At 39.8% G+C, this 13,771-nt stretch overlaps 1 protein-coding gene across 1 annotated transcript; it reads left to right on the top strand.

Annotated features, from left to right (window-relative positions):
- Positions 1-1,350: 1,350 nt before the first annotated feature.
- Positions 1,351-10,730, top strand: LOC104293694 (solute carrier family 2, facilitated glucose transporter member 11-like). The gene is made up of 12 exons (XM_009893214.1): positions 1,351-1,407; positions 2,354-2,452; positions 3,211-3,371; positions 4,279-4,403; positions 4,759-4,888; positions 5,492-5,640; positions 6,024-6,211; positions 7,277-7,387; positions 7,942-8,043; positions 8,972-9,047; positions 10,062-10,189; positions 10,524-10,730. The coding sequence occupies exons 1-12, from the start codon at positions 1,384-1,386 to the stop codon at positions 10,728-10,730; spliced, it is 1,500 nt and encodes a 499-aa protein (XP_009891516.1). The 5' UTR covers positions 1,351-1,383.
- Positions 10,731-13,771: the final 3,041 nt, after the last annotated feature.

The raw sequence follows: 13,771 nt of genomic DNA, 5'->3' as shown, positions 1-13,771 counted from the left end.
GGGGTTGGTAAGAGAGGGCAGGGGACAGATGGACAATCTGGCTGCAGTCTTCTCTGTGACAGCAAAATCTTTGGCTGAGGGCAGAGCAGTGGCCAGTGTTGAAGTGACTGGAGAGAGAGGAGGAATTTGTAAGAAACAAGAGAAAACCTAAATAAAGACAGGGAATGAAATACGCCACCACAGCTGATGTGAAGGTGATGAAGATTTCAGGGAGAATGAAAATGGAATGGGCAGAAAGAAGAATTCAGCTTGAATTATTTCACTGTATACTGATGTGCAACAAGACACCCAGGCAGAAGACTTGGAGAGAGCATTACTGGGACATCCAGCAGGAGAAAGGTCAAGGTGTGACTCAGCAAGCTCACCTTATGCTGCAGGGCACATAGCCCAGGGGACACCATGGGGCTGTTGTAACATGAGAAGTGAACTGTAGGAGGAATGCCAGTGCTTCCACTGTGCTCCTGAGCAAAGCTTCTGTTGCCTTCAGAACCGTAACCTCACCTTCTAGCCTCCCCTTTCGGCACTAACCATAGACAGTTAAACCTTTGTAGCATAGAGTGAACTATGGTGTATTCAATGTAGTACAAAATGTTATATTTAGTACATATAAGCCTGAAGGAAGTAAGAATTAAGTTACACTCTTTGTAAATAGTCAAGTCTTTGGCTGATTCGAAATCAAACTGTTTAAGGTGAAAAATACTTCTTAAAATCAACTCTCAAGCCAGAACAGAATGAGCATCCTGCTCTGGTACACAGTAGGCCATTTCCATTGTTATAGAGAGGTAAGAGTGAGGCTTCTGAGTGCTTCTGGAAACAGTGTGACCCTCTATAAAGAACTGGGTGTTAACAAGGACACAATACACCAATATTCAGGTACTTCATGTCCTGCAACTGGGAAATTATTCCAATCACTTCAAGCAATTGAAATCTCATAGCATGTAAGAAAAGAGGGGTTACAGCTCAGCTACAATGCAAAGTGGCTTATCTCTGTAGTAGACTGGAAAGGAGGAAAACACACTCTGCCTAAGCTGCTTGTCAGAGAAGTGCTGAAGGAAATATGGTAGGACTGTCTGAACCCCACACACAACAGGAACACACAGTTTTTTTAGCAGTGCGAATAAGGGGGAGCACTCCCGATACAAGAATGATAAATATTTACCAATGTTGTAATCAGCTTGGCATATCTGGGTCTTAGAATAATTAAACCAGCAAGAAGAGTCCCTGGCCAGTGTTGGAGGAGGACACAATCCAGCAAAAGCCACATAGTTAGAATTTAACTTCTGTGTTATGATCCCAACTTCTTATAATCTAAGCATAGAAAACATATCACTCATCTGACAGACTTGACAAGGGCTCTCAGAGCAGGCAGGTTTTCAAAGGGAAATGGCTGGTTTCCTCTCAAACCTGGTGAGTATCCAATTTCTTGTCTTCTAGCCCTAATCACTAACAACAGGGTGATCTTTAAAGATTACAGCAAAGGGAATCAGTCTTTCTTGTAACAAAAATAAGCAACAGAGCACATGTTGGGGACAACACTGATTCAGCAATAAGACTGACTACAAGGCATCTCCAGAAAATATATTAGAAATACAAAAGGGTGAGAGGTTTGAAAGAGGACCTAGGAAACCAAGAAAGAAAAGGCATTTTGAGGAAGATAGAGAAAACTGTAGCAACAATAAAGACAAAACAGAAAACACCCTCCCACTCTAGTGCCCTGCGCTCTCAAAGATATCTGAGGATCCTCATCTGTTTAGAGTGTGACCTGACTAATACCTGAAGACATATGTACTTGTGAAGTGTGCTCTAAAATACAGTTTATATCATGGAAACACAGCATTTCAAATAGGAGTCATTCAAAGAGGGGCTCTAAAGATGCAGTTTCCTATGTGGATAATAAAAGTGAAGAGTAAACAAAATAAGTTTGAGGACAGACCTGATTAATCTCTGGAAACTGGAGAACAATGTCTCTTAGGAGGCAACATTGAAGGAAAAAAGGGATTCAAGAAAGCTGTAGCTTCTTAATAGTACAAAAGCAAACACAAACTATATAAACGATACTTTTATGGGGGTTTTTTATTTATTTCTGTGGCTAGCAGAACTAACAGAATTAAAGACAGCATCTTTTCAGGCTAGGAGAGGAACCAGGAGAGGAACATAAAGGAATCTGCAGATTTGCATCTTGACAATTTCCCAGCAATTTTGCTCGATTATTGAAAAATTCAAAATGGATTTTTGCATTTTAAAGGTTTCTTAATCATAGAAATGTGAAGATACAAGATCTCATAAATCAACTTATGGTCTGAAAGCCAAGCTGGTATCAAGAACTTAGTATGTGTTTCATCATCTTTGGCAGGTTCAATACCGGAAGCTACTGCTAATGATTATGGTGCTAGGAATTGGTGGAACCCACCTATCTGGTTTTCAAATGTCTGTGATCAATTATACTTCTCCGGTAAGCAAAGCCTTCATAAAATCACATCTGTAACTGCTCTTCATAGGACTAGTCCTTACATTTTGAAGATGCTCTAAAAACCTGTTAGGTGTTGCTATGTGAGTTTATTCCCAGCTCCTTCCAGTCCCATACTGTCCACTGTCAAAGGAGTTTAGGAGTTTAGGAATGTTAGGAGCTTTAGTCCAAAGACAACTTCACATAGAATATCAGAAAGGCTGAAAAATTGGAAAAGCAATGCTGTTCTTGCTGTGGTCTATAGCTGAATTGAGGGACAATGAAAGTTTTGGTGGCTCCTTAAACTATTCTTTTTTCTTTAATAAAACCTCTCTAACATCTCTAAAATGAAAAATTAACAATGTGTAGAAACAACTTATTGAAGCACCCTCCTTAAAGATTATGCCATGGAGAAAAAGGTTAAAAACTAGCTGGTGGAGTCTCAACCTTCAGTTCAGCCCCTTTCTCTTTCCATCCTCTACTTGAACGCAAGAACATTTGCGTTTCACAATATTCAATAAAAGGTCCCAATATTTTGGTGTAGGAGAGCCAGGATTCAACAGACTAAAAAGTATAATTAATTTTTGAAATATTCTCTTACACTATTAGGCTGTATGAGAGGAAATATGAGTCCTAATTTGCAAACAAGTCCCATAGCCATGCTTTTAGTAATGACTATTAATCTAAATTTTAAGTCATACACATAATGAAGAACTATTGTAATTAGTGCTTCAGTGGAATGAAAATCTCTTTTTCTATCTCAGTACATTCAGAAGTTTATCAATGAAACTTGGCTGGAGCGATATGGTTCTGTGCTGCATCAGGAGACGCTCACATTATTGTGGTCCTTCATTGTGTCTATATACTGTGTCGGTGGAATGATAGGGTGTCTGTGTAGTGGGTACCTGACTGCAAAATATGGAAAGTAAGTATATTTCCCAACAGCTCACTTATCAGGGCTGCAACAAGGGAAGCAATTAAATGTTACCTAATATGAATGTCAGAATTCTCACTGCCCTCTTCTGGTGCAGAACTAACTCTACTCAGCATGTACAATTATACCTAGGTACATTAGAGAGACAAGAGTATGCAACTATTTCTGATTTCCTTTTCACAGTTTTTGGTGCCATACAATTCCTATATTTTTTCTGAAATTTTAGTGAAAAATAGTCTCTGAAATTTCTTTATTGGGCAATAATGCCCTAGGGACCCCAAGAGCACTGCAGTAGTGCAGAAGGGGATAGATACTCTTTAGGCAAAAGCTTTTTTTTTTTTGCCTTTTTTTTTTAATCGATCTCAGCCTTTTGTGCAGGTTAGTTCCTCTGTAAGAATAATCAGAGTTTCAGCAAAGATAAGCAGAAATGCCTCAGGTCACATTCAGAATCCTCTCTTTGAGGGTGGCCATATAGGACAAAGCCAAAACTTTCTAGCTTGAGGTGGGCGGGGAAGAAAGTTCGCGGTGAAGCAAGTTCTCAGTGAAGCTAGATTTGCCTTATTCTGGGCATACATGCAGTGTTTGAGATGGGAACTTTGCCCACAAGAAAGAAGAGAAAAAGACAATTCCTTAGAAGTATTTATCCTGCAGGAATTTCCTTCAGCCTCATGGTGTGCTCACATAATGTTATCATAGAAACAAGGGAATCTAGCTTCTCCCTTTCCACTACCCTGCAAAGACATCATGCCTTTTCATAATCAGATACGGTTGTCCTATAAGCAATGGATTTCAACATGGCCATGGCTTGGTCTGTAAATCCAGAGGAGAACAGGCTGACATTAGTCAAAGATTAGAAAGTAAAACATAGATCATACCGATGTGTTGTTTGCCATTGCAGGAAGAAATGTCTGCTGTTCAATGACGTGGTCCTACTAGTAGCCACGCTGCATACTGGCTTCAGTAGGAGAGCCAAATCCTTTGAGATGATCCTGATTGGGCGCTTCCTCGAGGGCATCGGTGCTGGTAGGACTCCCCACTACTCCATGTTAATGTGACTTCTTTGGGGTGGATACAGAAATCTTCCTGCTGGGAGTACCCGGGCATGCACTGTAGCCCCAGTGGAACAAGGAACAGATTGGGAAAAGGTAAGATGAGCTGTCCTTTGCCTTCAAGAGGTCTTGTTGAGAGAGATCTGATGGATTACCTAAACATCTTGATTAAAGTAAAAGGTACATTTTCAGCTTAATATTGTGGAGGATATATAGCAAACAGTTCAGAAGAGAGAGGAGAGAGCTACCTTTAGCTGAAGATGAAATGAAAAGGGACCTTCTCTCTTGCTTTCTATAGCTTTAGCTCTCTCTTGTCTTCTTCACTTCAGGAACAAATATGAATGTCCACGTTCAGTATGCTGGAGAGATCTCACCTAAGAAGTTGCGTGGATTCGTAAATGTGACCTCCTCTGTGTTTCTGGCACTAGGAAAAGCTGTAGCAAGAATTCTTGGGTTACGGTACTTGTTCTACTCCTTCTCATCCTATTTTCTATTTATTTTTCTTCTGTATAGGAGGAAAGTATTGTCCTCCCAATACTAGAAACAGACATAAACTAGGGGTGGGGTTTTACTGTGCTTAATTAACTACAGCTGTCAAAAAGGAAGCATCTAGCCCGTAACAGTCACTGAGGTTCCCTTGTCATTCACTGGGGAGAAAAAGGCCCTTCTCTTGAGAGAGGATGAATCCATCTTGGGAGATGCCGTCTCTCTGCTGAAGTTAATACAAAATGATTGTATGTAAACACTCCTAGCAAACTTTTGAGATCTGAAATCTCTGCTAATTTCTTGATAATCTCATGCAGAATTGCAGTATTGGTTCAGAGAGCTGTTGTGGGAATATTCAAACTCCACTGGTCTTTAGAAAATATTCAAATTATGAGAAAAATCTCAGTCTTGCAGATGACCTGAAGTATTGCCTAAACATTTTCTATTTCAATTTATCTTCTCAGGGTCTGTATGTATATTGTGTATATTTAGCTAGCCTCCAATCTAGAAAATGCCAAACTAGTTATAGACTGTAATTGTACTGGGCTATAAACACACTCTAACACACTTTCATAGAGATCTCTTAGGAACTGAAGACATGTGGAATGTGCTATTGTCCTTCTCTGGGTTGGTGGCATTGATTCAACTGCTCTTTTTGCCATTCTTTCCTGAGTCCCCTCCCTACCTCTTGCTGCAAAAAGGAGACAAGGCTGGTTGTTTGAAAGGTAAAATAAAACTTTAGATCCTTAATTTGTTAAATTGTAACTCTTGGGAAATTGAAGCTAATAGAGGGAATCAGCTTTTCTATGAGCCAACTACAGGTTTGTTGATAATTACATGATTAAAGATCTTGTAAAGGTCATAGCATTGAACTCTATTACTCCAGACTAAAAGGAGTCATCAGAATTATTTAAGATCTACCCCTAAATACTATAGCAAGTTGAAAGTAATTTTCCAGGGTAATCTCAGCATGTTCCAGGAAGGCATGTTCTAGCTCTTTGCTCAGTGACTGATGGACTGAAATGAAAATGTTGCAAACATCATTAAAAACACAGAACTCAGTGGATCAGATGATGGAGGAGTATGCTTTGTTCTGTCTCTTCTGTAGCCATGAAGCAACTCTGGGGAGAAGGGAATTATCACACAGAGTTTGATGACATGATGAAGGAAAAGGCTGTAACAAAAGGCACCAAAATCATGAATGTCCTAGAGGTGCTGAAAGAACCATCCGTATATCCACAGCTGGGTACCATGCTCCTTCTTTTACTGAGTCTACAGCTCTGTGGCCTGAGTGCAGTTGAGTATACCCTATTTCCATGCATAGATCTACTATGAAGTAACCAAAGCACCACAATTCCAACTTGTCACTTTCCTCTGGATCTACATTATTCCTCCTCACACAGAGCTCACTGCCGGTGAAGCTCTGTAGTATCATCATCACTAGGATTCTTCCTACCTTTAAGGGAACTTCTGGGGTGGGAATACAAGAGATTCAACTCAGCAGAAGTTACTGCAAAGGCAGCAGTTCCCCTGGTGGTATTACCAAAGACTCTGTAGGAGAAAGGGCTATAAATACTCTAAGGCTTGCTACAACCCACAGATCTATTTATCTACACTTCCATCTCCACTTTCTTTAACTTCTGCAGTAGCAGATGGCCAGCTATTGCCATCCAACTTTCATTCCATTTGATAATGGAGATTTACCCAGTAAGCCATTTCCTTCCAGTCATTTCCACATACAAAGTAGCTGAGCCCAATACAGCCCAAGCTAATAGTCATTTCCCTGGATGTCCTTTTTATCACTTGCCTAGGGGTCTCTCTCCATAAGCTTTGCTTAAGCCTGTGCACTCTGTTGGAGCTTGTTCATTTCAGTTCCCAGCAATGTGGGCAGAGAAGGCATCTCTGCGCTCTGCTGACAGGGAAATGCTGCCCAGTCCATTGGGAACTTTGTGGATGAGCAGCCTCTGCTTAGCAACTAGAAAAGAGTGACAGAATCAACTGTTTGTATGGCGATGTATGGTCTGCTATAACTGAGATCTGATTTTCTTTTTCCTCACTCCCTGTCTTGTCCTTTTCCTCTTCCTCTTTACCAAAACATCTTTACCAACATCTTTCCCCCATGTCTTACAGGCAGTATGCTCCTTTCAACTCCTGTTTTTTCTGGGCTTTCAAATCCCTTTTCTTCATCTCCATAAACCTTTTGATTTTTAACATCTCAAGCAGGTATGTCACCTCCACTAAACCCCAATAATGTACTGTTGCTTTTGCAGCGATGACAAATCTAGGTCAAAGTGATGCTGGATAAGAACATATCGCATCTATTGACTATGCTTAATTTTAAAAATGTTTCTTATTTCCCAGATCACCTTTTACACCTCAGAAATTTTTCAGACAGCCAACCTGCAGGAAAGCATAATCCCATATGTATCTCTAGGGGTTGCAATCTCTGAGCTCATCTCTATCATCTGCTGTGTAAGTCAGATCTTTCTGCAGCTTTAAGAATTAAAGTACATGTGAGTTGAATCTATTCTTCCTTAAAGAAAATTAATCTTTTGCTTGTGACCTAAAGAATTTTTCTGTGGCACTGCATAAATCTGTAAAGTGGTTGTTACCATCCTCTCCAAATTTTGTCCCACCTTTTACATCTTTCTTCCCACCTTCATTCTCCATAATTTCTTATAAAAATCCCTCTCTTACTCATACAGATATAAATGAAATGCCATTCAAACATAAATATCTATACTTATTTCCATATATTTGTGTATAAATATATATTCAAATGGAATCATAGCATGCTTCCAGTTATTACAGTGTTTATGAAAAAGTAGCTGCAATCCTGGGCAGCAATGGTAATTCATAACATTAGAGATGCTAGAAGGAACTCAATAAAATACCAAACCTGGTACCAATAAGATTTGTGCCCTCTACAGTTAGAAGAACTCAAGAAGCATGTCTGATTTGTTGGACAGCTGACAGCTGGATTTTACCATCCTTCCAGTGATACACAATTTTTTTCTGCTTTTCAGAGCTCCATTATTGATCGTTTTGGACGCCGGATACTCCTGTGGGGTGGTTATTTGCTGATGGCACTGATACTGGTGTTGCTTGAAACAAGCCTTCTACTAAGTGTAAGCAAATATCTCTCTGGGGGTGGACCTGCATCAGAATTCTTTGTGCAAGACAGAAGATAGTCAGTCTTAGCTTTCATGCCCAAAATAGTAGGTCAGAATATCTTCCGAATACAAACTCATAGCCCCTCTGCAAGGCTTTTTTTGTCCTGCCTTGAAGTTCACCTTCTTTTAATCAGGCTTTCAAACAGTCAATGAAAAACAATTTGTAAAACTACTGGCCTGGCACAGCTTTCCTCCAGCTCTCTGCCTGCCTGATGTCTCCAAACCCCACCTGTGTTTTGTTCTGCTGTCCTTTAAATCTCCCGATGAACATCCCTGCTCTCACCTTTCCCATTTGCTATCCCATGCCTCCTGCAGCAGAAGCAGTGTGTACTTACTCATCCAACAACCACCAATTTCCACCCTTGATACAAGTGATCCAGCTACATAGTGCAGCTCTTTAGCTACTTCAGTCGGGATGGTGGAAAGCAGTGAGGAACCCAGCATTGTGGCTTCAGTAGTGCCACTGTTTTGCATTGCATTGCAATCTTGGTCTCCGCCCACAAACTTTCAGCTCCTTGCTGGTCCACAGGTATCTTCTGGTTCACAAGAGATTTAAATATTTCTCTGAAGTTGTTTCATTCAATAAGATAATTAGGTTAAATTAGTAACAATTTTCCCCATGCTATAATTAGCTTGGAATTCGTTACTTGTTTTTCAGACCGAGGTGCAGTTTAGCTCACCTCTGTACCTACGACCCTGCAGGCTACTTTTGGCCTTCCACTGTATTCAGTACAGAGAGATAAGTAGTTCTAGTGACCATCTACTACAGAGCCCAGCGTCATGGGCTTTTTTATAAATATTGCTTCTCCTATGTGTTTTGATTAGCTGTGCTACAGCTATAATATTCAAATTCATTCTCTTCCCTTCTTTTGCCTTTGTCTAGGATCAGTTCCTCTGGATGCGTTACTGCAGTGTTATTCTCATCTTTTTATTCCTTATTGCCTATGGAATAGGACCAGGTGAGTACAACAATAAAAGAAACAACAGGAAACCTTGGACCACAAGGATAAGCACAGCCCATGGATGTATGGAAAGAGAACTAGACTGTGTGAACATACCTTCAAAAATCAACAGCTTAGTTTGGACTTAAACTGGGGAAGATCCAATTTTTGATGAATTAATCACCCAAGAAACAATTTCTTTAACAAATTACTTGAAATTATTCAGACCCTGATGAATCAGGACTCTGCTTCCTCTCACTGGCTTACAGGTTCAAGCCAAAAAAATACTTGTTAATCAATTTACTAAGACTTGTTTTGGAAGGTGTGAATGCTGTTCAGTGCATACAGGTTCAATTGGTCCACCTCTGTCTTTGCCTAAGGGCAGAGGTAGCCTCTTCTAAAATATCGGTTTTCTCAACTCACCTGTAAAATCCGGCTCTATTAAATGATATCTGATAGCATGCATAGTCTGTCTCGTAACATTGCTCTATTCTTTTTCATCCTCTCTTAATGTCACCTACATGGGTAATGACACAACCAAACTTACAGCTCTCTATTAGCATGTCACTCACCTAAGACCAGTATTTACCCTGAACTTCCCTGACTAAACACTACTTTTAGTTATTACAGTCTCCAAATTCAAATGGCAGCCTTCAGAATGGTAAGGGCTGTATATGAGGACTGTGAATGTCTTGAAAACCTAACAGAATCCCCACGGTAGCAGAACCCAGGTGTCTCCTATGGGCAATGGAGAGACATAGGCCATCAGGGCCATTCATCTCCAGATTTTATACATCTTAGGTGGACAGAAACTGCACTTCAGGGGTGTCTGTCTCTCTCCATGGACTATAAGAGAAGTCTGTAGGGGAATTCAGATAAAGATTTGCTAAAGATTTGGGCTGCCTAAATTTACATGATCTCACAGTAGCCCGACTTACTGGACTGTGTTTGACCAGTGACATCAGTTCACTCACTTTGAGGAATATGGTTAACTACAACAGTTTTTACTGCTTTTTTATGTTTTATCCTCAGCTGGAGCCGTTACATCTGTCATGAATGAAATCTTCACCCTCTCAACAAGGTCCTCCGCTTTTGTAATTGGTGGAATCGTCATTTGGCTAGGCCTCACTTTCACTGGAATGATTTTCCCCTTTGCTGTCGTATGTAATTTGATTCAAATCTTCTCTTTGACTCCATCAATTTAAACTGGTTTTCTAGGCTGGTCTGGACAGGCAGTAGGATGAAATGCCTTGTGGATGATCAAAGCTGTGAATCCCTTATTGCTACTGGCCTATGGAGGCCATTTATGTAAAACACATACCCAGACTTCAGACATCCTGCTACCTCAAGAATAAATTGAAAAGACAAATAAATATTCCTTTTGTAAAATCAACTTCTCCCTCATTTCATAGGGAAAAATCAACAATTTTCAAGAATCTAGAGGGGCAAGTGTTGTCAGGGAAATCACTCTTCTTATTCTATTTTTATCTCCAGATGCTTCTTGGCCCTTTTTGCTTCCTCATCTTTATTGCTGTCCTGGTCATTTCAGCGATTCTCATCTACCTGTTCCTCCCAGAAACAAAAGGGAAGTCAATCTCCGAAATCACAGAAGAATTCAAAACACGTCAATTTAAGAAGAAACGTCACCAGACTGTGGAGAAGAATGCTACCGAAGAGAAGACATTCTGCACCAAGCTCTGATAGGCCACCATAAGCAACTTCCACTGACAAAAAGCCCTGTCTCAACATTGAACCAAAAGCTAAACCTTAACATGGACTTTTCTTAATAAAATGTAATCCAATAAGTAATCCACAGATAGCTTGTCATTAATCCAAGAAGTCCTGTTTTATATTCATCTTTGCTTTTCATGGTGAGAGACAATGTCTCCTTCCTAGAACAACTCTGTAGCAGGAAGACATTAGTAACTACAGCCACTTGTCAGGACTGGCACATGGAAAACATTTTCAGGCATAACACATCAATTTTATTTCAGGTCTTTCTCATTTGCTATCATTTTAAAGAAGTGGGATTTGCCTCTATGTTTCTTACTTTGTAAGAGAGCTCTGCTCAGGATTAAGAGCAGGATGAAGAGAGGATGAAACTTAAACACAGTTCTTGCAAACAATTTTAATGTAATTTCTTTATGATATCACACTGTAAAGGACCTAGTATTGATCATGAACACTGCACATGAACATATACCAGGTAGAATAACAAAGAGAAGTCTTTTTTTTTTTCTATTTTCTTGAGCTGACATCAAGTAACTGTATGTCCTGATTGTCTCTATAATGACTGTCAGGGATCAGCCTCGGTCCCTGGGCAATTGGTACAGAAGAACTCTCACCTGTACCCTCTGCAGTAAATTAATTGCACCCTCCATGCATATCAGTTGTAGCAAAATCTGGAACAAGTTTTTGTAGTGTAAGCTACGCTCTCAGCCTTATTCTGGGTACCTCATGGATGGCACAAGGGCTAAAAAACATATAGGCAGTGCTAAGAGCTAGAGAACCAGAGCCCTGGAGTAAGACAGGGAGTAAGACACTTTGAGAGAGTACTGAAAGAGTAGACACTTTGAAAATTCAGTCCATTTTATAAATAATTAACTGCTAAAAAAAAAAAAAGCAGAAGCTGTGATAGCAAATGTCTGCTAGCTGTGTACTGGCCTGGGACACATTGCACTCTACTAGTGTACATCTGCATATAATACTACACTTTTCCACTGCTATGATCCACAGCACCCATCTACTGCTCCTATTTAAGAGTTGTTAATCCTGCTGACCACTGCAGCATTTAATCACTTGCCTACCCAAACTCTTCTACCTTCGTATAGGACGATCAATTATTTTCCATTTTCTCTCAGTTACAAATGGTATACCATGCCTCCTGTTTAGTAGGACCACAAGTCTTATATTGGCACAGTTTAACTGTTCACATTGATTATCATTGTGATGGAGCACTGAATTAGTGTTGAGTTTCAGGGAGTTTTCTATTTAAAAATTTCAAATAAAGGTGCTTGCTACTTCTAAACGAATAGCCACAGAAGAAGCTCTGATATTAAAGCATCAGTGTGTGCGCTCCAGCAACTGAAACCTGGGTTAGATTTTATATTTGATCTGGTCTCACTCTGTGTATCAAAATAGGGAGGACTCATGCTACAAAACGTTCCCATTCATAGGAACCTCTCCTGTTGAGTCACTGAAATACTTAATCCATCCATTTTAAGTGCTGCCCAATTGTTGCAAAAAACATCAGTCAACAGAAATCATATGAAGTAAACATTAACCTCAGCCTCAAAGTCAGGTGAGTACTTAAGCAGAAGGTGCAGAAAAAGCATGACAGAAAACTCTTCCTCAGTCTAACAGTGTTCTGTCTGCCTGGGATCAGCCACCCTTTCGATATAAGATGGAAAAGCTCCTTTCAGAAGTGGTGAGTACTACAGCCGGCAGTATCGGCTGTTAATATCAAGCTGTCAGAAGAATTGAGAGGTTATCTATCGCAATTACCATTCCTAAAGAAAATACAATATATATGTACCAAACTATTTTCAAAATAATAGGGCGGACAGTGGATGCTTTTTAAATCATCCTTCTAATTTTGTTACTGTAAAAACTAGAGCTAACATTTAAAATAAAAAAATCAAAAGACACAGAATGAACTTTCTGGACTAAATCATCACAGAAACTTTGACAGAAGTTCCAGCTGAGTAGAGCAACTGATTTCTTAAAAAAAGTTTAAAACTCCCCTAGTACTTAAATGGTGAGTTATTTCCACAGTTTTCACCTGCTCTCACATCTTCCCACATGCAACTGTGACACTATTAAGCTTTCCTAGCTAGTAGCCTGATAGCAATATGAAATTGTGCACTTGAAAATAAAGTTTTTGTGGATTGTTTAATTAATTAATGTGAAGAAGAGTAACAAAACTGATAATCCAGAACCTTTATCTGTCTGATCTTTTTTGCACTGATGCTTTGCATGTTCTGCTAAGATTATTTAAGCATCATCAAACAAGATGATATCCTAGAAATGCAGGGACTATGATATCACCGGTTGCTTTTGTGATGAGCTTGCACTATTCCTTGCAAGTTCCGTACTAGTGGTTGGTTGTAATGCTCTGTGTTGGGAATTGGCAGATCCCTCATAAGTGGCTTTCGAATCTCTGTGATCAGCTACTCAGCCATGGTAAGAATAGCTTTAAGCAGATACAGCATCTTCAGGAGTCATTGGTAGTGGGGTCAAAATGTAAAGGATGTTTCCCAAAATAAGTTGCAAAGTATTTCCATTGACTTTCCATTCCCAGCTCTTACCACCCTCCCTTCTCTGAAGAAGAAAAGAAGTAAGAGCTAGACTATAGCTGCCTTTGAATGGTCATGCCCAGGTAACACATCAGTCTCTCCATTTAACAGATGTTAACACGGTCAATCAAAATTTTCAAAAGATGTCATGTAAGGTGATTTTAAATGAGCTAATATGGTACCACGACCACCTAACTGAAACAGCTGAGAGCCTACCAGGAGCTATCATGTCTTGTCAGCAAACTGCATAAATTATCTCATCAATTTACTACAAATTCTTTCCAACAAATCTGTCCAAATACAGCATGTCTTGGCAATTCTGTATGAAAACACACATGCATACAAGCACAAAGCCCTTTAATGACTAAATATGCTACATTATCTGTGCAAAGAGCTGCTAGTGATTGTGGCCATAGTTTTTCTGTTCAGGTTCAAGGAAACACTTCC

The sequence above is a fragment of the Charadrius vociferus genome, unplaced genomic scaffold (assembly GCF_000708025.1).
Source record: "Charadrius vociferus isolate BGI_N301 unplaced genomic scaffold, ASM70802v2 scaffold999, whole genome shotgun sequence".
In the NCBI taxonomy this organism is placed as follows: Eukaryota; Metazoa; Chordata; class Aves; order Charadriiformes; family Charadriidae; genus Charadrius; species Charadrius vociferus.
The sequence above is the reverse complement of the archived record's forward strand: the minus strand, read 5'-3'. Positions and strand labels throughout refer to the sequence as shown.